At 34.1% G+C, this 25,312-nt stretch overlaps 3 protein-coding genes across 3 annotated transcripts; 1 reads left to right on the top strand and 2 right to left on the bottom strand.

The window, feature by feature from the left end:
- Positions 1-1,071: 1,071 nt before the first annotated feature.
- On the bottom strand, positions 1,072-7,219 carry LOC128181155 (FMR1-interacting protein NUFIP1-like). The gene is made up of 10 exons (XM_052849447.1): positions 7,130-7,219; positions 6,226-6,829; positions 5,239-5,361; positions 5,051-5,113; positions 3,723-3,805; positions 3,484-3,576; positions 3,127-3,265; positions 2,588-2,798; positions 1,971-2,110; positions 1,072-1,471 (listed from the first exon to the last, which is right to left on the bottom strand). Exons 2-10 carry the CDS (start codon positions 6,826-6,828, stop codon positions 1,133-1,135), a joined length of 1,794 nt encoding a protein of 597 aa, XP_052705407.1. The 5' UTR covers position 6,829; positions 7,130-7,219; the 3' UTR covers positions 1,072-1,132.
- Positions 7,220-7,359: 140 nt separating this feature from the next.
- LOC128181157 (ankyrin repeat domain-containing protein 42-like) lies at positions 7,360-15,268 on the top strand. The gene is made up of 12 exons (XM_052849448.1): positions 7,360-7,419; positions 8,324-8,478; positions 9,665-9,772; positions 9,988-10,107; positions 10,573-10,708; positions 11,137-11,337; positions 11,583-11,708; positions 11,855-12,004; positions 12,373-12,489; positions 12,789-12,915; positions 13,360-13,498; positions 14,181-15,268. The coding sequence occupies exons 1-12, from the start codon at positions 7,413-7,415 to the stop codon at positions 14,343-14,345; spliced, it is 1,551 nt and encodes a 516-aa protein (XP_052705408.1). The 5' UTR covers positions 7,360-7,412; the 3' UTR covers positions 14,346-15,268.
- A 1,085-nt stretch (positions 15,269-16,353) lies between these two features.
- On the bottom strand, positions 16,354-25,157 carry LOC128180883 (ras-related protein Rab-28-like). Its single transcript, XM_052849060.1, has 6 exons — positions 24,941-25,157; positions 23,603-23,699; positions 22,511-22,599; positions 21,967-22,096; positions 21,520-21,623; positions 16,354-20,647 (listed from the first exon to the last, which is right to left on the bottom strand). The coding sequence occupies exons 1-6, from the start codon at positions 25,013-25,015 to the stop codon at positions 20,474-20,476; spliced, it is 669 nt and encodes a 222-aa protein (XP_052705020.1). The 5' UTR covers positions 25,016-25,157; the 3' UTR covers positions 16,354-20,473.
- Between the last annotated feature and the right edge of the window lie 155 nt (positions 25,158-25,312).

Genomic DNA, 25,312 nt, shown 5'->3' on the forward strand with positions numbered 1-25,312 from the left:
CGATAAGAACAAATTTTAATGTACCCTACCCGAGGATGCTTCCACACTAGTTTCAGCTTTTCTGGCCAGATGGTTTTTGAGAAGATGATTTTTTTCAAAATATCAACAAATTTTCAATGATTTTTAACTATCTCCCTCTGAAAGTGGGTGTAGCCCTTCATTTTTACAAACCTGAATCCCTTATTCCTAATGATGCATTGTGCCAAGTTTAGATGAAATCAGCCCAGTGGTTCTGGAGAAGAAGTCAAAAAAGTTTACAGACGGACAGACAGATGGATGTAAAGTGATCTGAAAAAGCTCACTTGAGATTTTGGCTCAGGTGAGCTAAAAAACCTTGTCCAGACCATATATTCTCTCCATGAACTTGACCCTATTGCCTCATACTTCAAATAAAATGTGAATAAAAAGGTGTGCAGGGATCTTCAAGATTCAAGAGTCAAAGGTGAAGGTCATAGTACTGAGAGTCCTTTGTATACATGTATCAGTTTTTTACTGTAGTTTTTCTCCCCTTGGCCATATCTTGTTCAGACTTTACTAAAAATAACTGCCTTTTGATAAAAAGTGCAATGACCTACAATCAAGTTAATGTAAAAGTAATGGTTTAAGTAGAACTCGGTGAAAGTTTTCAAGATACTATATTAATTTCCTCCTCCTTCTCTTTTTTGCCTTTGTACCGGTGCTGTACCGACCAGACCCAACCTAACCCCGGGTTTACTTTCGTGGTTTATACTTTTTGGGTTTACTCGGGATGCGCTTTTTAAAAATTTGCGACTACTACCATCTTAATATCTGTAAGCCCTGCCCTACCTGTATATTCCAAATACACATGTAAGCGTCTGCTTTCAGGGGTCTACTTCTAATACAGGGGTTTACTTTCTGTGTCCACTCTACATGTTTGTATATACTCTGTGTTTACTTTGGGTTTACTCGGGCTTACACTGGGTCTGCCCTAGTAAACCCCGAGTGCGCCTGGAGTAAAACCCGACAGTAAACCCAAGGTTTAGTTGGGGTCTGCTTCCTGGATGAGATCAATTTTACTTTAAAAAGTAAATTAAAAACATAAACTAAATATAAGATAATTACCAGTATATATTTTTTATTTTGTCATAAGTGAGTGATTAACTATCAAAATTCATGCCCAGGCATGGTCATCGATTACGCACTCCTTGATGGAATCAGTTTTCAGGGGATCAACGACCACGTTCTGAATTTTTATGTCCAAGTGGTTTGGTTGTTTACAGTTCAGCTTGTCCTCTGATGTCTCTTCAGATTTACTAGAGTCTGGAGGGACACAACTTTCACCATCAGTCTCAGGTTTGATCACACAACCTTCCTCACTATCACATGTCACTTCGAGATTTGGTTCCTTGTCCTCCTTTTTACTACCGACTCCGAAAAAGTTCTCCTTGACAATGTGGTATACACATTGCAGTACCAAGTTTCTTTCTCTTCTTATATCTGGTGCCAAAAGCTGGAATGGGAAAACATAAATCAGTCAACAGAACATCCACACCAAACATTTAATTAGTTCGGAACTCAGTTATGATATTTTCATAAATTCAATGCAGTAAACAAATAATCATTTAGTGGATGGACCTCTATTTTATGCTAACACATATTCTAGAGTCCCAACTAAAGAACTGATTTCTACTGGTATATCCCTCAGGGATTCAACATGTACTGTGGTTTCATTAATATTAAAGGGTATCAATTTTCTTGGATAAAGTGAAAATCACAGTTTCAAGGATATGTAAATTCGTGGCCAATGACCTCATCAATACAAAATGTTAATAGAAATTGCATTTCAATGAACATTTAATTTCATGGATCAACTTAAAAACGAAATCCACGAAAATTGGTATTCAACGAATATTGATGAAACCACAGTAGTACATGGATCAATTTCTTCTTCCCAAACCGATCAGATCAGAACTCTGATATCATGCCTCATCATAAAACATTAAGATTACCTTCTCTAATAGTGTAGACTTCCTGACTTTAGGTCGAGAGCTAAAGTCGCCATCATTTTTCCTATGTCTCTTTCTCTTCCTTTTGTTTCCATGTTCGGTGCCATTATTTTCCCCATTTTCTACACACTGGATTTCTTTTTCTGCAAAAACATTTTTGAAATGAGTTTGGAGAGAAAAGTTGCATCAAAAACAAAATTAATACAATACACAAACTCAAACATATAAAGCATAAATTACCGGTATTCAACCAATAAATATGTTCTGCGTAAGCCGAAAAATCATGGGGATAGAATAATATTAATTTGGGAACACAAAATTACAGCCAAAGTTTTCAATACAGTAAATTCCTTATTTTCCGCTATTACTAATTCTGCAATTCAACTGTTTTCCATCAAATCGCGAGAACATAAACTCGAATGCCAAATTCTTATCATAGTTTCATGTGGTAAACATATGTCCAAAAAATAAAAGCAAGATTTGCGATATGTGCTTATCACAATTTAACCAGATATTGATTAGGAATCTACAATATTCTAGTGATTTAATTATGCCAAACAGAAGAGTTGCAGAATCGAGTCCTCGTGTAAAATAAGGAATCTACTGTGCATTAGACTGACTTGACAGTGTGTCATTCTGTGATGGTATGTCAGTGTGCGACGGTTTGTTGGTCTGTGGGGGTTTCTCCTCATCACTGTCACTGTAGTTGGCCATCAGAGTGGCTAGTCCTCCTACCGCTGACACAGCCTGGTCAGAATCGGGGACAGTTTCCTCCAGCCCCTCGAGCAGTGACAGCGGGTCCGCATCAAATCTTTTATCTTTGTCAGCGACCTAAAATGTCAATAATATATGCAATGTAAATGTCAATGAATATTTGTTTATCTATAGTGTCACATATATGAAATGCATGTACATGAAGGAGTGTAAGAGAGTATGATATTGAAATTCAATTCATTCATAAATTTGATTAAGCATCTGCATAAAATAAATAAAACAATTCACAGCTGGACTCTATTTTTTTAAAGACTTAAAAGAAATCCTCAGATCTCATCCAGAAGGAAAAAAAAAGAAGCATTTTTTAAATTATATTTTTGCACTGATAAGGGTATATTGAATGTTGATTTATAGAATAATTACATGTACTACTTTATTATGGTACCTTTGTGGATGGTGTCCCAATTTTTGGAGGAGTTTCTGTACAGTCATCTTCCCTTCTTCCACAATTATTCCTATTATTCTGTCTCTTGTTTTTCCACTTTCCAAATTTATCTTTTTTTCCACCTTTGTTCCTCATTTTCCTAAAATACAAAAGCGAGAAGTTGCACAAGTACTGAAATAATTATTTTAATCATAACTAATACTAGTACTTCTAGTTTAATCTTAGTCAGTCTAAATATTGACATATTGACATTTTCGCTACCCAGGGGTTTTTGGTCCATTCCACTACCAATAACTAATGGGGAGCAGAGTGGACCGACAACCCTTGGCTAGCAAAGATGGCTATTTGAACACTTACCCAAATGTCTTTGTCTCAATGACTTCACCTCTGGCTATCTTCTCCTGTATGATCTCATTCTTTCTTTTGACTGTTTCAGCTGTTGGAAAGTTTCTGGAAAAAAATCAAAATAAAGACTGTGTTAGATAGGGGGAAAAAATATTCTTTTCTTCCAACATTTTTTACATACATGCATTGAGAATTCGTAATTTTTTTTTATCAGTGAAAATAGATAGCATTCTGTGTGAACTAAACAATACCTTTTCCTTTCTTCTCTCCATTTGGCAATGTCTTCTGGAGATTCTAATTTCCATATCTTGGTTGCAAGTCCACTAGAATGTTGCTAGATAGAATTTAAATTGAAATCAAATCAAATATTGTTAGGAGTATTGGATAATGTACATGTAAATTATCAACCACAAGTACTGTATTAAAGTTCATTTAGCAATACTTTGTAAATAATGTAACAACATACTGTGGAATCTTTAAATTCGTGGGGGCCAATTTTCGTGGATTGAGGGATTTTTGCTTATTCATGGGGATGTAATTTCGTGGATGTGTTGGTTTTCAGTTTCAGTAAGAAAGATAACTCTTTCTAAATTATGCATTCGTTGAGGGTGTAAATTCGTGGGGGAGGGCGACCCATGAATACCACAAAAATTGAGACACCACGAATTTTAATGATCCTACAGTAACTCCCTAAATGCCAAAAATTATTTCAAATCTTGAAACACATACATGTATATCAATTTGAAAAGCTGCAGATTCATTACATTTGAGGTGTATTGCAATATTCTAAAAATATACCAGTAATATCCAATTCACTTAGAACCATTTTAACAAGACCTTAGACTTTCGGTAGGACGTAACTATCTATTTCTTGTATCAATCAAAACAAGTTAAAAATGATACTATTTCAAGTGAAATACTGTAGAATCCTTATTCCTTCCCTAAACGCAGGGAATTAATATCCATGGAAAATCGCAAGAAGCAACCCTCACGGATTTTAAAATCTCGCTTTTATTTTTCAGACAGTTTTAAACTAAAAGAAATTGTAACAAAAAATTCAAGACTGCAATTTTTTATTATCGCAATTTGATACAAAATTGCAGAATTATGTAATCGCGTAAAATATGGAATTTACAGTGTGCATAGATTGCCTAGTTTTACCTCAAAGTCGTGTTGATTTCAAAGAGCCATGGCTGAGTGGCCAAGAATAAAATAGAGAGGTCTATGTCACCTTGCTGTCTGACACAACTACCCAAAGTCCAAGCTCTTCTTAAAATGGTTCTACATACTGTATACAGGGAAATATTTGCCCGCGTTTTATTTTTGCCCTTTCGCCCTCGTTGTCAGAGGGCGAATTTACGACTGGGCTAATTCTATATTACAGATAATATCTCTGTTAACATAACTGCATCTGGGCAAATTCGAGACAGGGCAAAACCTTTTGCAAGTGTAAAAGGGTGAAAATTATACGGGGCAAAAATAACCCTGTATACAGTGGTGTGTCAGTACAAACCAGTTCATATCTTTGTAATTGCCGTAGTGCTCAATGGTGATTGATAAACTTTGTTTTATAACTTACCGTTCTGTCATGAAGCTGGACCAGTTTGGGGTGTGCAGTGTATGAACATCCTTCATGTCTGCACTGTATCACAAAACAGAAAAAAAAAGATTGAATCCAATTTGAAAATATAGAGAAAAAAATAGATTATGGTTGGAAAATCCCAGACATATTATATAACTGAACTAGTGTTTCTATAAATAACTGACCTTGACATGACTGTCAATATGCTCTTGGTATTTGTCCTGAGCTTTGTATCCCCTGTCACATGTCTCACAGAAATATACATTGTTTTCTGCTAGGTCCCTCTTGTCTACTTTGGGCTTTTTCTTCTGTATTAGAAAATAAAGAACTAAATTTCCACTGTGACAGTTTTTTGCACAATGCATAGAAATCTATCTTTCATACTTCAATGGTTGTGGATTCAAAACCACCAAAACTTAAGGCAATAATTTTTATCTTAAGGTCAGACGACACGTTCCTCAATTTTATATAACTTTTTCCAGGAATTTGTTGATGGTTTACTACTATTTTGACAAGCTTTCTTGCAAAAAATTAGGGTACCTTACCAGGCATTTCTGCAAAATACTAGAGTATGCAATTTCCTATATAATCTTCTTGAAAATACACTTGAATTGCTGATATAAAAATAAAAACATATAAAGCACAGTAAAATTTACTATAATGGAACTCTATCTCGGCCGGGGCGGGGCTTTGAACTCACGACCTCTAGAACCAATACGCTTCTGGTAGTTAGCGGCCACGGTTATAACCACTAGGCCATTTAGACATATAATCACATCCAATTAAATTTTAATCATTTTTAAAATAATTATAAAATTAATATTTTTCATTGGAACTCTTTCTTACTAGGAGATACAAAAAAGATTCTGGAGGAACGTGTCGTCTGACCTTAATATGGTTTGTTGAAACATGAAATATACAAAACAACATAAAGTTTGAAATTATGCTTTTGAAAACTTGTATTACCGGTATACATTATCAAATAAATTTAAATGGAAAGGAAAATGTTTAATTGTATTTTAAGACAAAACCAAATGGGCATTTGTGCTATATCTTACTAAAAGCCAAGTTCCATGCTTAGATCCTGATATAATGAAACTCTCAACTTAAAATTAAGAAAATATTTTCCAATTTTTGAATATCGTCTATTATAAGTACAGGGTTATTCTGACCTTTTTAGGGAAATGTTCATGCTTCTTGTTGAAATCTTTTGGTAGATTACTCCATACATTGTTATTCCAAGGTTTTCTGTTGTTATGAGTTGCTTTCATACCATTGAAGCCATTTTCTGCAAAATTCACACTACCATTCATTTTAGTACTTTCATTTTGGAAATGATTATTCCATTGCCCATTTTGATGTCCATGATTTTGTTGCCACTGGTTTCCATTTTGCTGATTTAGCTGAGGTGGAGGAGGGTTTTGCGGAGAATTAAACATGTATTGTTGGCTGGTATTAGAAGCAAACATATTGGAATCTCCATAAGAAACCTGGTGCCGAGGGGGTGGAGAGTTAAAGTTTGGTCTAGGATGGCCGAAGTTCTTCCCATAGGCATAATTTGCATTCTGTCTGTTGGCACCATTGCTAAATAAGTTCATATCAGAGTATGATACCTGCTGTCTTACGGATGACTGGTGGGGTGGCATGTAGAAATTGGGTTGTTTTGGGGGTGGGCCTCTGTGTGTAAATCTGGGTGAGAAGTGATGGCCAGAATTTGGAGGCCCTGGGAACCGTGCATATCCCGACATCTGTCCAGCTGCGCCCGAATTATTCATTCTGAAAATAATTAGTTAATAATTTTCATTCTGGAAAACTGTATTTGATTTTGTCATTATCATGCATTGTTCGAATTCGATACCATGCGTGTCACACAAAATAGATAGATAATACCGTTCCGAAATCCAAAATTACTGTATCCCCCCCCCCCTTTCCCAAACATCCAACTATACACTACTATGAAATTAAATAAGACACCATTGTCATGTCTTGAATTGTTTATACAGAGATACGTAAAATGTTATATTTTTATATATTAACAATGACAAGAACAGTGTACAATTAAACGTCTATACTTACATTATAATCTCGGGGATGTTTTGATTATATTTTCACCACACGTGCGTTTTTTTATTAAATGCGGAGATAAAACACGCACCTGCATTTCCGGTTTTTATATTTAAAAATGAATTAACATTACAAACTAGCACTGAAAAATTGTCATTAATATGTCTTAAATGTTCGATAAAGGTTGATTTGTAAGATGTTTTATTTTTTTAAATATTTTTATTTTTATTTTTTCCCCTTCACTTCTGATTGGGAATGTGTATACTTCCGGTTAAACAGTTTGTTGGCAACCAAAATGCCAGGTAAGGTTTTTTATTTTTTACATCTTGTTTCATACACTATTATGTTGGTTTCTCGGATTAAGATTCATAGAATGATTAGAATTCATGGCTATCGAATTTTCTACCACATAGTCAATGAATTAAAGTAATTATGATAGAATGACCCGAACTGCCAAATGTTTTTGCTGCATCTCACTATCTGTATGAACATCGAACAGTAATCAGATTTTGAACTGACGGGAACTTTCGTTATTTATTTTTAAACAATAACTTTGTTATGATAGTACGGTAATCAATACATATTCATGACAGCTAATCTTATGATTAAGAAGACACTGCCGTCGTTAATTATTTTTCCTTTTATAAATATATTCGTGACACTTGGGATGATGGATCAACAAGCTAATATCTAAGACTTGAGCTGGATCTTTAAAAATGGCCATCAATCATGTAAATGTTCTGTTACAGGACGGGAGAAATAATGACAGACCAAACCAAGCTGGTCAATGGTTATCTCTCCCATTACATTACATAATTATATGTACCCGGTATTTGGTATGTGCCATGACCATCCCCTGGAACTGATTGGTTTACTTATGCCAGGGAAAAGAACCTGGAATGTTTTATCTTTAGAGCAAAGATCTTGGGGGAGGGGAGGGGGGGGCAGTCATTTTTGTTTGTATAGAGCACTGACTATAGTAGGCCTATATTGAATCAGATCTTATTAAATGTCAAAATTATGACCTAAGCTTTGAAGTTTAATACTGTAACAGTGTTTGATATTTAGACACTTGAGGTCCTATTATTTTATACTAGTATATCTTACGGTAATCACTGTGATTTACTATGAATGCAAACGTGTCATAGATACCATACCCTAATGCAGACGTTTTATTAAAATTGTGTTATCTTTTGATTGTTACAGCCCCAAAGAGATATACTGGAATTCATGATGCTGCCAGAAATGGAGATGTTCTGGAGCTGGAATCAATGGTGAAAAACGGAGCTAGTATAAATGAAGTAGAAGAATCCGATAAATTCACTCCCCTACACAGTGCCTGCAACGCAGGAGCTTTGGAGGTAAGCTAGCTGCAATAATGTAGCCCTCTCCGATTATTTATATCTCAGACTAGTGTTTACTGGAGAGGGCTACAATGCCACAACACAATGTTTGAGTTCAGGTAAGAAATGCAAATGATGTTGTCATTTATATACAATTTGAGCCAAAATTGTTGCGGGAGTCAATCACTCAGACCCACACTTGCAACATTAGGGAGATCCTATGGAGTTGTAGCCCTCTCCCAAGAAAAAAAAATTGGTAGAGGGCTACTTACATTATTGCAGCTTGAGATAAGCTGACGGCCTTGTCTTTGTATTTGAGCTGTTGATATATTCCTCGAGCTCGCTCCAAAAGTGCCACAGTTTAAAGGCAGATTGGTATGGGGGTTTTTTTCATTGCTGATAATGATGAATGATCATTACTTATGTACTGGAACATACATTTTTTTTCTGAAATACTATATATTTGTACAGTACCGATCAGACCCAACCTAACACCAGAGTAAACCCCAACTAAACCCTGGGTTTACTTTTTGGGTTTACTTGGGGTTTACTCTGGGTTTACTTTTTGAAAATTTGGGTCCGCTCGGGGTTTACATTGGGTTTACTCTGGGTTTAGTTTGGGTTTACTTTGAAATTGCTTTTGAGGTCATCTGTATGCACTGAAGTGTGAAGCAGACTAGTATTTTATCCTATCATCCTACTGCCTGTAATTCCTACCCTTTGTATATTCCGAATACACAGTTAGCGTCTGCTTTCAGGGGTATACGTCTGACTGGGTTTACTCTCTGTGTCCACTCTGGGTTTACTTTGGGTTTACTCTAGGTTTACTCTGGGTCCACTCTAGTAAACCCGAAGTAAACCCAGAGTAAACTCAGAAAGTAAACCCAGGGTTTAGTTTCTGTTAGGTTGGGTCTGATCAGTACTGTATATGAAATAATTTAACATATTACCTATATAACGCAAGCTTTTTAGAGTTAATAATTCCAGTAACAGGATACGTATTGTACACTGCATAGTTTACTTAAATTTGCCTATTTTACTTGCTACCCCTTACACTCAAATACTCTAAATAGATATGTATTATGATTTCTTGAATCGGCTTACTGTTATTTCATACTAAGTCTCGATCTGTAACTACCTACAAACCTGTTCTCTCTTTAAGCATGCATATGAATTTTGATGGTCATTCTCTTTTTCTATCCAGTGTGTCCATTGGTTGCTTTGGCATGGAGCTGATGCTACTGTCACCACCACAAGGGGGTGGACACCTGCCCACATAGCAGCCATTAGAGGACAAGATGCCTGCATGCAGGTAGATAAATAATAAACAAACATTTTCTAAAGGAGTACCATATTTAATTTTTTGTAAACCAATCATTAATACTAACTGTTTTTATTATGAGGATTTTTTCTTTTTTCTATTAATATGGGAGATCACGAATATTCTTGCTGACTTCAGTTATGACCAATACAAATTAAAATTATAAGAATTTTAGCCTATATTTTTTTTTTTCGTTGCCAATATAGGCTTTGGTAAATAATGGAGTCAGTATGTCATCAAAAGACTCAAGGGGGAGCACTCCTGCTCACCTGGCAGCTGCTCATGGAAACTCCTTCACACTTAACACCATCTTAAGAGCAGGAATTGTAAGTAAATTATTCAGCCATTGCTAGATAGAATTGGAAATACTGTGGAATCATTAGATTTCATGGTGACTCAAATTTCGTGGAATTCGTGGATACCTCTCATCCATGAATTTACATCCTGCACGAATTAATAAATTTGGATAATTAAGTCATATATCTTCCTTTGTAGGTGTAATAGAAAACATGAAATTATGTCCCCATGAAACTGTAAAATTTAAGTAATCCACGTAAATTGGCCCCCACAAATTTTAATGATTCCACAGCATTTTATATTGAGCCTCTTGCATTAAATTAATCAAATTTGAACACTAGAGAAGACACATATGGAATTTTTATTACTATGTAGATGAAAATATACTGTACTGAGCCTCTATCATAGAATCAATTTTAAAAACTGGAGATGATTGATTTGGACTTTTTATCAGAAGTTATACCAATAGTATGTCATTGTTGAATTGTTTTCAGGATGTGAATGTGACAGACAATTTTGGTTGGAGTTTGGTTCACTCTGCTGCCTATCATGGCCGCCTCGGATGCCTACAGCTGTTAATCAAATGGGGAGCTAATATTGATGAGGTTGACAAAGCTGGAAATACACCAGGTAAATAAATGTAACTTGAATTACTAATAATAATGCCCTCTCCCATTCCCTATCTAGAAATAGATAATATATCAGTATGCATGCACATGTATTAATACAAGAATAGAATATCTTTATGTATTATAAAGTATCCTTTTATCACATTATTAATTATCCACTTTCCATCTTTTTTGCAATCATTTTATTATCATATACAATGAAACATCAAGAAATTATGTATCTGTTATTGCGTGTTATAAAAAAAAAATCACACTTTAAAAAAATATCTTTGACAAATAAAAAAATATGTATTGTACTTTTTCCTCAATGCAAAACTTGAAATAAAGTGCAAACAAAATAACCTAAAAAAAAATCCCTGAATAATTGAAAAGATCAGGAGTATATAAAGTAATGTATCTTAATTTTGTCTTTCTTGTGTTTTAATTTAGCACATCTGGCAGCTGGAGAGGGCCAGTTACCCTGCTTGAAGTATCTAGTCAGTGCGGGTGTGAACCCCATGCACGTGCTCGGTGCCAGGAATGACCAGGGCGAGACCCCTAAAGACCTTGCCCAGCAGTTCTACAAGGATGTGGTGGTGGAGTACATCAATGGGATCGAGTGGGAGAGGGACCACCCCGAGGAGGCAGAGAGTAAGTGACATCCCACCCCACAGATACAGAGAAACATTGTAGCTCGATCTGTGTATACAGATACCAACAAGCAAGTTGTAGCTTGTACTGACAGATACCGACAGAACATGTCCAAATAGATCAATGTCTTGTTTATTGGAATAATGCTATTTGTTGACAGTTGAAAGTAATTTTCTTTGTTTAGATTATGTGTACCAAAGTAGACCTTGATCATGTAATTTGTCCTTTTTTAATGTCCTTGACAGACCTGGCTTTCCCTGCCCATGTAGCAGCATACACGGGAGATCTAGATCATCTACGCATGTTAGTGGAAAACGGAGTCATCAACATCAACGAGAGGGACGAGAAAGGGTCCACACCCGCTCACAAAGGTATCATGGTTAATCAGCTCAAAATTACATCACAAAAATTAATTACTCACATAAAATAAGGAATCTACAGTATTTATGATGTGCATTTTAAATATATTTTCCAACTAGATGATCTAATCAAATTCATTGTTTCTCCTCCGTCACAGCTGCAGGTAACGGCCACCTACATGTCCTGCAGTGGCTGGTGGAGATGGGTGCCAACATGACCATCCAGAACCAGGCCGGAGAGACCCCAAGGGACGTGGCCCGCAGGTTCAGTCAGCTAGCCTGTGTCAAGCTGCTGGGAGGGGATCCAGGTATCTAGCAATACCTTTTTATATTTTAGCAACATTTTTTTGCACTGCATCATACTGAAGATTACCAACAAATATCTGTATGTATACTTTTTCACATATACATACTAGTATATCTGTATGTTCTGTGACAATGTATATGAAGATATATATGTTCATTGACTTACAGATATTTGTTTTTTGTCTTTATATCAATTTTCATGTTTGCACTGCATTTTGATAAAGATTACCAGTACAAAAATCTGTCAATGTAAACACTTTTTCAGCATTTTTCTGTTACAGTATGCATGGAGAGCTATATTTGTTAACTAAGGAAGACTGATTTTTGAATTTTGTCTTTAAGTCCAATGCTGTGTTTTCTATTGTAACAGAGGAGGATACGTCGGTGGTGGTGGGACAAGATGAGGAGGATGGGGAGGAGGATGTGGAGGCGAGTACTGAGGGCCGAGGAGTGGCCCTGAACGATAGGCAGAAACAGGAGTCCAGATGTAAGTGTCCTACTGTAAACAGTTGTATTGAAAATAGACTATACTGTAAACCAAATGATATACATGTACTGTAAACACTGGTGTAAACCATAGGTTATGCTGTAAACATCGATCAGCAAAAACATGTGGGTTCATGCGGGTTATGAAGGTAGCTATCATTGCAGAAAAAAATTACATAACCCGCTTACGGGGGTTATGTATTTTTTTCTGCAATGTCGCTGCATTCATATCTAGAATGAATCACCAAAGAAAGCATTTTATTGCTTAAATAACACAGTTGAATTTTGCAAATTTCACAGCTCGAGCCAAGAAGAGGGTGTCAGAACTGGAGAGAATGCTGGAGATAGCCAAGAAGAACTACACACAGTTAGGGGGCCGTCTGGCCGAGGACAAGAAACGCATGCAACAGATCAGAGACAAGGACAAGTAAGTCCCTTTCCCTCACACACTGGTACATGTCGGGTATTGCAAAACAGGCAGGCCCCTCCATTGGTACAGAGTGCAGTGAAGTTATTTATGAAGATGATTACAGAAAAATGTCAATAAATTTCAAGTTGGTTTTTTTTTTTAAGGTAAAAAACCAACCAAAAAGGAATTTTAACTATTACATGTAAACGGATTATAAAAAAATAATTCTTTTGGGTATTAAAAAATAAAATGTTTTTTTTTCATGAAATCATTTTTACTATTTCTAGTATTTTAAAGATATTATATGAGTTATTTATCTTACTTTCTGATAACAAATCATGAGATTCCTTTTTTAGGTTGAATGTACAATTGCACCACATGAGATTCCTTTTCTTGTTTCATATATGATAATTCAATTTGAAAGTTTTAATAATTTTCTAATGGAATCTCAATTTGCAACAGGACCATAACTGAGTTAGAAGCACAGCTTGACTATGAGAGACTTAGGAGAGAGAAGTTGGAGGCCCAGTTAGACGAGTACAGGAGAGAGATCTCGGAGATGAAGTACCAGTTGCAGGCTAAAGCTTATGGAGATGAGAGTGTAAGCATTCAATATCAAAAACAGAGTTATCTCCCTTAAAACAGATTTTTTTTTTTCACTCTGATAATAATGAAATAGCATCTACCTGGTACATTAAATTGAAGCAGAGTTAGGGTATCTCCCTAAAAAAAATTTTCACTCTGATGATATATGAAATAGCATCTGCATGTATGTTGAAACAGAGTTAGAGGTATCTCCCTTAAAATAGATCTTTTTTTTTTACTCTGATAATAAATATGTACATGAAATACAATGTAGCATCTACAATACCGGTATATTGAAGCAGAGTTAGGCTGTCTCCCTTTATTTATGAAATAGCATCTACACATATATTGAAACAGAGTTATCTCCCTTAAAACAATTTTTTTTTCACTCATTGATAGCATGCATATTGAATACTATAAATCTTGATTAACTGAAAACATTTTGACAGATGTTTCAACCAAAAAATAATCTATTATACATGTGAAGCAAAAAATTTTATTTTCATTTTTTATAACATGTTGAAGGTTTTGTTTCTTTTACAATGTGCTTAACTCATTTTTGCTTTCAAATCAATTATGTTTTAAGAAGTAAAGAAATGAGAATATACTTCTTATTAAATTTGTTAGAAGAACAGCATGATATGATAATTAAATTTTTCCAATGATTATCTGTTATCTATGAATTATTTATCTTCCAGACTGATGAAGAAATTGAATCAGCACTCGCAAGAGCCAAAAAAAGTGGCAAGAAATCTGGTAAGAAGGGGTCGGCCCGACGTCGAACGGATGATGAAGACAGCGGTGTGTTCATCAAGAGAAACATGGTCAATCCCAAAAAAGGAAATAAATACAGAATAGTTTGAGCAAGTGATGATCTAAGGGAAATTAAGACTGAACATTTTCGGGCCTCTCAAGAGGTCGTTATAGTAGTGAAAAACCTAAACCTATAAACTAATACTTGACTGTGCTCTTCTTCATGAGCAGTAGAATGAAATGGAAATATTTTCTTCCTGGCTTGTAGGTAAAAGCATATTGTAGAGTCTATTTTATATTAACCAAGTGTTGTGTTTTTTGGGGGAAACATCATTCAAACTTTCTACACAAAATAGGTCTGATTGAGTGCTAGGGCAATTTTTTTTCTTATTGTATAGTTTTTACATGTATAGAAGGCCGGACTACAAAGGAGATATACTGAATACAGGGTTATTTTCGCCCCGTGTAATTTTCGCCCTTCTACACTAGCAATTACTTTTGCCCTGTCTTGAATTCGCCCAGACACAGTTTTATTTGAATTTGCCCAGTCTTAAATTCGCCCACTGACAACGAGGGCAAAAGGGGCGAAAATAAAACGGGGGCGAATATTTTCCTGTATACCGGTACATTATTGATACCCTCACTGTGATATATTGATTATGTATTGTATGTGCGATTTCTGCAATAGTGTAAATGATTTCATATTTCATCAAATCTGAGATCATAGTCATCTTATGTGTGTATGTGCGTTTGTGAACATTGATGTTGAAAATGCAACAGTAATCGTGGAGTATTTTATAATTTTGTGGTCATATCATAATGTGACCGTTGCATTAGGGTATTCAAATTGTGCAGTAGATCGAGATTCAGTGTCAGACTTTTTGGAGATATATACCCGGTATATGGTGTCTGTTTTGTAATTTTTTATTTATTTGATAAATTGTGAAATTTCATATAGAATTTTTGTAAAATGAGTTTATGAAGGAAAAACATATATGATTTTTTTTTAATGAAAATAAAATTTTATACCCAGTTTTCTGACTTCAGTTTTTTTTCCATTGAATTTTATTGTAGTACATTTTCCATGCCTTGTGTCTATCCAGTCTGTGTACATAGCAGCATGTGCCTACTGGTATGCTAAACATCCATCAATGTTTAGGTCTATTACATGTGTTTTAGCATAACTCAAACAGGGTTGTCTCTAAAAACTGAAGTAGAAGGGAGAAATTAAAAAGGAGGTCTAGCTTATAGCTAGATTGTGTTTGAAATGCAATAGCCGGGTAATTACGTCACTTTAGGCAGGGAAATTCCCCGCCTCCCGGGTCTTAGAGACAACCCTGCTCAAATATCTGGTTTAATATTTATTAATTGAAGATATATTTCACTGCTTTTGTAGTGTATCAACATCCAAACTAATCAGCATGCCGTTACCGACCAATTTTTCCTTTCTTGATACTGTTAATTTCACCGAGTGGGATAGGATAATTCCAGATCACCACAATGTGGTTTTCAAATCAATATTGTTTACCACACCTTTGCAAGCCAAGGGTTTATGATCCACTCTGTTCCTTTCGGAAACCCTTGGCTTGCAAAGATTGCACTCTCAAAAGCTGACAAGGTAATGTTATATGCATTTTTTGAGTTCAATAGGATAGTTTCATTCAAAACGTAAACAGTGTACAATTGATAAAACAAGGATTTTTTTTTTTTTTGCCTTTTACTGGGAGGGTATATAAAAAAAATTATCATCACAATAGTAACCTCATCAAGATTTGGATCAGTCTCATTGCCAGACATGGATCATAAGAACAAACTTGAGGCTTTGCATCTTGTCGATCTGATGATCCACGCCTAGCAACCTGACAGAATCTGCCTCTTTGCATCAGGTTAACTGTTATGATATGTTATATAAAACAAAAAGAAGAATGTCAAGGGTCAACATTTTATTTCTGAACAACAATCACCAGATGCAGTGCTTGCTTAAACAACTTAACTGAATCCAACTTTGGCAATTCCTACAAAAAATGCTGTCAGAGAACTCCTGTTACAGTTTTTAACTTTGAATGCAAATTCAACCCACTGTGTTCATGATGCTTGAAATTAAATTTTTTTTTTGAAAAATTCAAATTATAAAAATGTTAAAAATATAAACCAAAAAAAAAAAGTGCAGTTTTTAAAAAATAAACATTTACATAAAACAAACTTAATACTCTGTACATTCAATATTCATATGCCCAATTGTTATCATACCAATTCAACTTCAGTATACACTCAGGAAACAAACGGTAAAAAGTACACCAAGAATTTATTTAACATAAAGAAAGACCCAAATACTATACAGTATTGCCCATGTAAATACAAAATGTTCATAACTGGAAAACATAGTCAGAGAAAAAATAATACCTGTCCTATCTATTCAAATTGTGCAACACACTGAGGTATTTGAGAGTGTTTTGAGATAATTCAAAAATGCAAAAAGGAAATTTAATATACAGATGAATGATCTTAGACATGAGAAGAAAAAAAACTGGCCAAATAGAGATAAAAAGAGATATGGCTACTAATTGTATTCTACCATATAATATAGCAATTTCTAGCTGAGTTGTAATCTGAAATCAATAAAGTTTTTAAAAAACTTCATCATAGTGTCTTAATACTTATAAATGAAGTACATGTAAATATGTATTTAATAATTTTAACATTTTACCAGTTTGATGTACTAGAAAGGGGAATTGAAAAGATGGGATGAAGATGCATTTAGGTATAAACCAAACCACCAACTTGAAGGAGAAAAAAAAAGGGAACTGGGCACAAAAAAATATCAATAAAGGCCATTCTCCCATATATCCACTATACTCTGTCCCGAGTTTTTGCTTCCATCACTTTTCGATTGATATTTCAATAATAAATACATTTGTGTTCAAACTATGTTCATCTACTAATATGAAAAATGTTCAGATTACCTGTTTTGAAACGTCCCCTCTATCACTTCAGGTTTCAATACACATCCCAATATAGAAAGTCTACGGGGATTTTGCATTGCATCAGCAATTAATAAGCCCAGATGATAACGTTGAAAAATTGCGCGATGTGTCCCGAGTACTTCCGAATGGAGAAAAGATGTAAACATTTTCCAATTATAAATCGCCGTAAGAAATTTGTTTTCATTCCTGTAAACTTTTATGAGTGAAAAGGGATAATTTGTCAAATGAATGAAGATATCTTGGATATTTTCCATTTCAAGGATTACAACTGTACTTCTTTCACAGGTATGTGTATTTTTATTAAAAATCATCAAAAAGCGATGGAAGCAATAACTTGGGACAGACTATAGTTGAAATGGAACAATTGAAAGTTCAAAGACCACCAGATTCCAAATAAATGCACTATATTTAAAAAAGACCATACTAAAAACACAAACTGAACAAAGTGGCACACTGAATTTTTAAAAGAACGTTTACTTTTAAAGGAAAAGGCTTTTCAGTGTTTGTATAGGAAATAAACTCCTCAAAACAAAGGCACATGCAAATACATGTTCTACCTAAAATACATATTATACTGAATAAAAGCCTGATATTTATACAACCAACTTTATTTAACCCAAAGGCTGTAGTCATAAACAAACAGAGAAAAATAAAACACAAATAATATAGACGCTTTAACCATGCAACCCAACCAGCAACTGAGTTAGACAAGACGAAGTCACTGTAATGAAACTGTTACAAACTGTGTAAACCGTACTAGTATTGCTACTTAGTGTCCATTCTATTTGCATGCATGCAGTATGAATGACCGTTAAGTTATGAGTATGACATGCTTTTACACGAAAGACATGAGTAGATGAATACCCTGGGTAACTTTCTGGTGCTCCCCTACTGTTTATTGGTGCAGGCACATACATGCATGCATGACTATATCCCATAAGGCTTCAGTTGAGGGGTGATTAAATGAATATTGAGTATATGACGAAAACTTTCCGATTGCTATTTACAATAGTCAAGTTCCATTAAACATAAAAAAAAAATTTCATATGAAGCAATTGAACTTCATTGTCTCAAACATAATTCACCAAAAACAGGCTGAACAAAATACAATATATTCCTATCAGTAATTTTAAAAGAGTATGCACTTGCACGCATGAACAAGGTCAAACATGCATGCTCGCGGAAAAGTAAACATGAATGAATATTATTTAATGAATTCTGTGAATGAATTATTATGAAGTATGACATGAATTTACAACGATTTATCATAACAGAATATGAATATTATATGATTAATGAATGTGAATAAAAAATTTGAATCACAACACAAAAACAGTTGATCAAATAATTCAACAAAAAAAAACCCTCTGTCAATTTCACAAGAATTGTAAAGAACAAAAATTCAAAAATACCACGTTTTACATCATACACTATAAACTATTAAAATCTTTATTAAAAATCTTAAGTACTGTATTTATAGAATAAGTCACTTGATCTTCATAAGTGGCTTTTCCTTTCATACCACTCATAATAAACTACAACAAATTAAAAGTGGTGAGAGTATAAACCAATGCATATCGGACCAATACATTTACCGGTAGTACCTACATCATGTATTAATTATCAATAAAACTAAAAATATCCCGAAACAAAAATCAACTTAAGGTTTTTGATGGATACATTTTTTTCCCCATCCACAGCCATGTTTAATTCTTCTTCTTCAATTTGTAATGGTATTATTGCAAAGATTTTCCCATAAATTTCTGTCTGCAAAACTTGCTTCAATTTGGCAGCTCAAAATGAAAAATTTACAAGTTTGACCTCCAAAATGGTTGAAATGCCAAAGGAAGTAACTCAGAGTTAAAATGCAATATATAAAAACAATCGTTCAAAAAATCATTTTCAAAACAAAGTAATCAATGAATCAAATAAAATAGAAGATCTAGTATCAGATGGCAGAAAGAACGGGTATCACAGCTGAAAAGATGCTTCCTTTGTCACAGCTTGTTTGATGCCCTCACAGTCATTCTTTACAAATCAGCTACTACCGTAAATATTTTACATGAAAATGTGGCATTGGTTTAAGCCATGGTCTCAACCCTACTTGAACTTTGAACATGTGTGCCATTCTTGATGCAATATCAATATACATTCATGTAAATGTAGTAAAATGTAATGCAATGATCTAACCAAAACATTGTCAACATGTTACAGTATCCATATATATACATACATGTACTCGGTAACAAAGTATCATAATGCACGGGTGGAAAAAAAAATTCAGACACAACCATTTCAAGCAATTTGCAATATACGTACACTGTAGATATATATTCATTGGCATCAAAAGAAAGTTTTCTCTTTCATTTGCCAAAACAAGTTGCTGAAATTTAACACCATTCTGTCTTCAATCTCATAATCTAACTTTAAGATAAAAACGTTACAAGTATTAACTTCAAAAATACCAACTACATGTATTCAAAATATCTAATGTAGCAATCACAATTCAGCAAATATTGTTTTTCAATACACTTTCAAATTATGCAACTTAACACTTCTCAAAGATCAGATTTCAGGAAATAGGTACATGCACATATTAAAGTATTATGCAATAACAAAATTAAATTAGTACTGGACGGTTCATGTACTGTAAACGTACTATATTTAGCGTGTACGATATTTGGCAGAATATGATTTTTCAACAAGTTGGCTTCGATTTGATTTAGCGCATTTCTGAATGCACCTACTTATCTACTTATTTAGTTTACTTTTGGCGATGTACTTGATTTAGCGGACACCATTTTCCACCAAAAACGCTAAAAAGACTACACAGCCAAATATAATACGTTTACAATATCTTTCAATTTGTAAAGAGTTATAATTTTAATACTTCATAGGTTTTGTGGAATGCAATTTACTGTCCAAAAAAAAAAAAACAGCAATTCACATTTATCTTACTGTTGATTTCAATTTGTGTATCTGAATTATAAAACTTCAAAACACCAGTGTGCCATTTTTAAATGCAAAACCTATAATATCCTTAGCTTTAAAAGGTGCAAGTGCACTCTGAAGAAAAAAAAAATAATGAGAATATACAACCATCAGAAATGTAATAACAAACAACCAGATAACATTAAATTGTTTGTCCTCACACTCTTCATTCCACTGAGATCAAGGGAGATCCCGAATTTCAATTAATGCCAAAGATTCTAGGGGGGTCGAGTAAGAGTTAATGCCCCTTGGTTAGAGGGTTGCTACTGTATACTGCATAGTGAACTTTTGGGTGTTGCAGTGACAGGTTTGGCGGCTGCTTCGTGTTTTGAGTCAATGATTTCCGCCTTGACAACCCGTTGGTGCTGCTCTACTTCTGGTTTCGTTAATCGGATCCCTAGAATCTCTGCCGCTACTCTTTGAAAACATAAACTGACCTGGAGAGAGAGAGAGAAAAAGAAACTTACAAATTGTGAATTATGTAAAAATAATGACTATATAAAGAGCTAAAGTACATTTTAAAAGATTTTCACATTTACATGCATGCATATATAAGAACAAGAAAGGACTATATATGATAAGGGCCTAAAATGGCCCCCTAAAATGAACATCATCATTTTACTGTAATTCTTTGTTTTCTTTGTACAGATATATATGTGATGTTTTAACATTATGTTCATTTTGATTCAAGTGCCCACAATTTAGAAATATGGTATCATGAAGACAGACTTTTCCCGCCATTTTTGCATTTTTAGCATAAAATAGCTTGTTTTCAAGCAGTTTTTCTTTCAGAAAACATAGCGCGCATGCTTGAACAAACAAAATATTTTAATCAGAGATGTAACTAGCCAAGACTAATAACTGACAAAAAAAATTTCCTTGTTCAAGCATGCGTTCTATATTTCCCATTCGTTAAAAGGTAGGAAAAATGTCAATTTTTGACTGATTTTGATTGAATTATAGAAATAGTGTCACTTCTGACGTCATATACTGCAAGTGAGTGCAAATCAATGAAATAAATAGGTAAAAAATATATTTTATATCAACTCCTCTAAAATATAACATAACATTTTAATGTTACCGAAACACTATGAAAAATGGCAAATTATGGGGGCCAAATTCAACCCTTATCATATATAGTTCTTTTTTAATATTTTATCATAGTGGTTGTCAATTTTATTGGAAACTTAAAATTCCTTTAATTGCTTCCAAAGATTGCAAAAATGACTGAGATAAAGAAAAACGCTTTATTCCAGATGTTCATAGATATGTAAACACACAAGTTGACATGGTGAATACCTGTACTTACATTATCTCCGGTCTTGGCAGAAACAAAGTGACTAGACATCCCCCTTTCTTGGGCAAACTTTTGATGTTTATCCATTTTTACTGTCCTCATGTGTTCAAGGTCAACTGAAATGGAAATTTTTGCATCCAATTTCAATTTGTTATTTTAAACACTACTGGTATTCAAAATTTCAAAAGTTTATTCATAGAAAAATGAATAAGCAAGTGTTTAAAGAACAACTATACACAAAACTGTTTAATGCCAATTTATACAGTCCTGTAATTAAAATATCAATCTAATCTGCTTGTCAAAAAAATTATTCATACAAAATAAAACACAGCAATTAGTAATTAACATTTAGAATTTCAGGTAACTAAAAAAAACGTTTGTTCCAAAAAATTTGCCTTCTTATGTAATTTTATTGCCCATACACTTAACATTAACTTCCCGGTATGCTTCAACACTTACTTTTATTGCCCACTAGGGCTAAGTGTGGCATTTTGCTGTCCTTTCCGAACACTTTCTTTGCACAGCTGTACCAGTCCTCTACATTCTCAAAGCTAGCAATGTTGGTGATGTCATATACCAATAAAATTCCCTACATAAAATTTAAATTTACGATATTAAAATAACTGGCTGTAAAACACTTAAAACAATATTTTACTGACATTAGATTATGTTATAAACTCAGCAGGAATATACGGCTTTGAAACATTGCACCCATTGATTATTAATAATAATCAATTCTTGGAATTACTGGAGATTCCTTATTTCAAGAGAGTACTGAATTCCACGATTCAATTATTTTGCATCAAATTACGGGAATGTAAAAATTGAAAAATTGCAATTTTTATCATAGTTTTATTTATTTTTTTTATATCTGCCCCCCCCCGAAGTGAGATTTTAATTTCTGCGAGGTGTGCTTCTCATGATTTTATGCATTATGCAGATATTAATTCCTCATGTTTAATTAGGAATCTACGGTTAGCATTTTTCTTCAATAAATACTTACAGTTGAGCCAAACACGTATGTTTCCAGCATTTTCCCTCCCAATGTCTGACCACCAATATCCCATACTTGTAGAGCAACATGAACATTTCCTGAAAATATAAACATACAGTGTTGTTAAATTTGTCATGAGCCAGCCTAATACTGCTTCAGAATAATTTGAAGCATCTGTGTGACATTCCAAGATTTTTTTTTCAGTATGTATATAAACATCTTCATGTATTGGATGTACCAAATTGGGTCATTTTGTAATATGCATGATGGAAAACCATACAACAAAAAAGATACTAAAATAAACCTAACTTGATTTTATGCATGTATAGATATCAATACATGTGTATACTAAAATTTAGGTATGAATTATTACTTTAATCAATAACATTAGGTTTAAATCGATTTATTCATAAAATAGCTACCTGTGAATAGAATATATAGGTACCAGTATTAATATAATAATAGAAATGATAATTCAATATTGTTCATTATATGTCCTGATTATTTTACAATTATCTGAAAAATGTTAAACTTAACTCTGTAGTCAGTACATGTATGAATAAAATTTGTTTCTCCCCTTTTTAAAGCCCCCTAAATCATAGTGTACTTACACGTGTTTAACGTATGAGATTTATAAAAAAAAAAAAATATGCAGCAGATGCATGCTGGGTTGTTAACATTAAAATCAATTGCAACACAGTTCTGATTAAATATTAAAAGAATATTGATCTTTCCTATTTCAAGATGAGGGCAAGTGTGTATTTAATGAATAAGGAATCATTCTTTGCGTATTATGAGGTGATAACTTCGGTCGGGGCGTGATCAAATCCAATAAAGCCCAAAGGGCTTTATGATAGATTTGATCCCACCCCGACCGAAATTATCACCTCATAATATTCAAAGAATGATTCCTTAATACTTAAATTTATATAATTTTAAGCCATCGTACGATTAAGTATTTAAATATAAATAAGCAAACCCTGCTAGCGCCTCAATTTGGCGTCATTTGAAGTGATGGGTTATATAGTACAAAATCGATATGTTGTGTTATCACAGGCAAAGACACTGGAAAATGTAAATATTTATAATTCAATAACCTACCTGGTAACACAATCCTCTTTAAGAAGAAGTCCACTCCTATGGTCTGTACATAGTTCCTTCCAAACTGCTCTTGAGAGTAGCGAGTTGCCAATGATGTCTAGTAAAAATCACATTAAAGAGTTACTCAATATTCAAGTACAATATTTTTATATAATTAGTCTGTAAAGGCCTTAATACAATGATATTTCCAGACAAATGTTTACATTCAATTTCTCTTTAAATAAGTAACAAAAATATTTAATGATTTCACAGTGCCTGAATTTAACCTTTGAACTAACAGAGATATATAGGACTTTTATACTTGTATCTCTTTTGAGTATCAGAGCCAGGCCAAGGTTTTTAAACTTGATCAATTTAATAATGATATTTATAGAAACATTGAGAAAATAATTACCGGGTATATATACATGAACTGTGTTACGGGATGGGAGAAATAACGATGGACCAGACTGGGATTCGAACCCAGGCTCCCTGAATCTCTAGTCAGGTACTCTACCAAATGAGCTATCTGGCGCCGGTATTTGAACCGGTATAACTATCACGTCCCCCCCCCCCTTTAAATGATCTCGGCCCTTGAATATCACCTTAGGCAATTTCTCTGGGCAGGAGTTAACCTGTTAGTTTCAGGGGTTGGTAAAGCACCATGCACATGTAACGGGATAGGAGAAATAGAAATAATGATGGACCAGACTGGGGTTTGAACCGGGGTCCCCTGAATCTCTATTCAGGTGCTCTACCCACTGAGATATCTGGTGCCAGTATTTGAACCAGTCTGTCACAACTCTAACATTATAAAATTAATCATATATTAGGATTTTTTTTTATTTCATAATTATAATTTTCTTCATTAATTTCATTTCTGTGAGAGAATTTTAAACACACTCATGGGGGGGGGGGGGGGGTTATATCCTTAATTTGTATTTGAAAATTACTTATATGTTAGTTAACATCTATAAATACCATACGTGCATGCGGCATAAAATTTTATTTTATGAATATATACATTGTCACAAAGGATCAATATCATATTTATAATCAAGAAGTAGTGTACTTCTTTCAAATAAAAAAATAAAGATAAGTGGAATTTCAGACTAATACATTTGTCATGTTATTAGTTTAGACTGAAGAGCTTAAACTTTCCAAATATTACTGTCAATGACGTTTAAAGGCATTCTCTGGGGTCATATTGGCACAACAACCCCTATCAGGATATAGCCAGCTAATTTAATAAAGGAGAAATAACGATAACCTCTATATAGATCGATCGATTCCGAGTTCGTGACATACAGATAAACCGTTTTTCGTTGGATACTGTCCAACATTCTTGTTTTTCCTCACCTTTCCCGAAGCGCCATCTCCCATAATAACAATTTTCAACTGCTTATCTGGTGCCTCATCCTCCGAATCAGACATGATGGCAAATTATGTCCTTAATTTACTTTAAATCAACATTGTAACAAGGAATAAATATTTACAAGAAACCTGTCACTCGGTTGTCTCTTTCAAACAGGTACTTTCAAACGTAAGCATTCCCCACCGTGTTGTGAAGCGTTGAGAGGACGCAAAAAGATTTCAACCCGCATGAGCTTGTCGAGAGGTAACCAAGGGGTAATCATAAATAACACTGCACGAAAAGTCGCGTTTAATTTCACCTTAAATGCAATTTAAACGTTACGATTATTTAAAATTTAAGTATGTAGTATTACATAT

Source organism: Crassostrea angulata, chromosome 4, assembly GCF_025612915.1.
Source record: "Crassostrea angulata isolate pt1a10 chromosome 4, ASM2561291v2, whole genome shotgun sequence".
Classification (NCBI taxonomy): domain Eukaryota; kingdom Metazoa; phylum Mollusca; class Bivalvia; order Ostreida; family Ostreidae; genus Magallana; species Magallana angulata.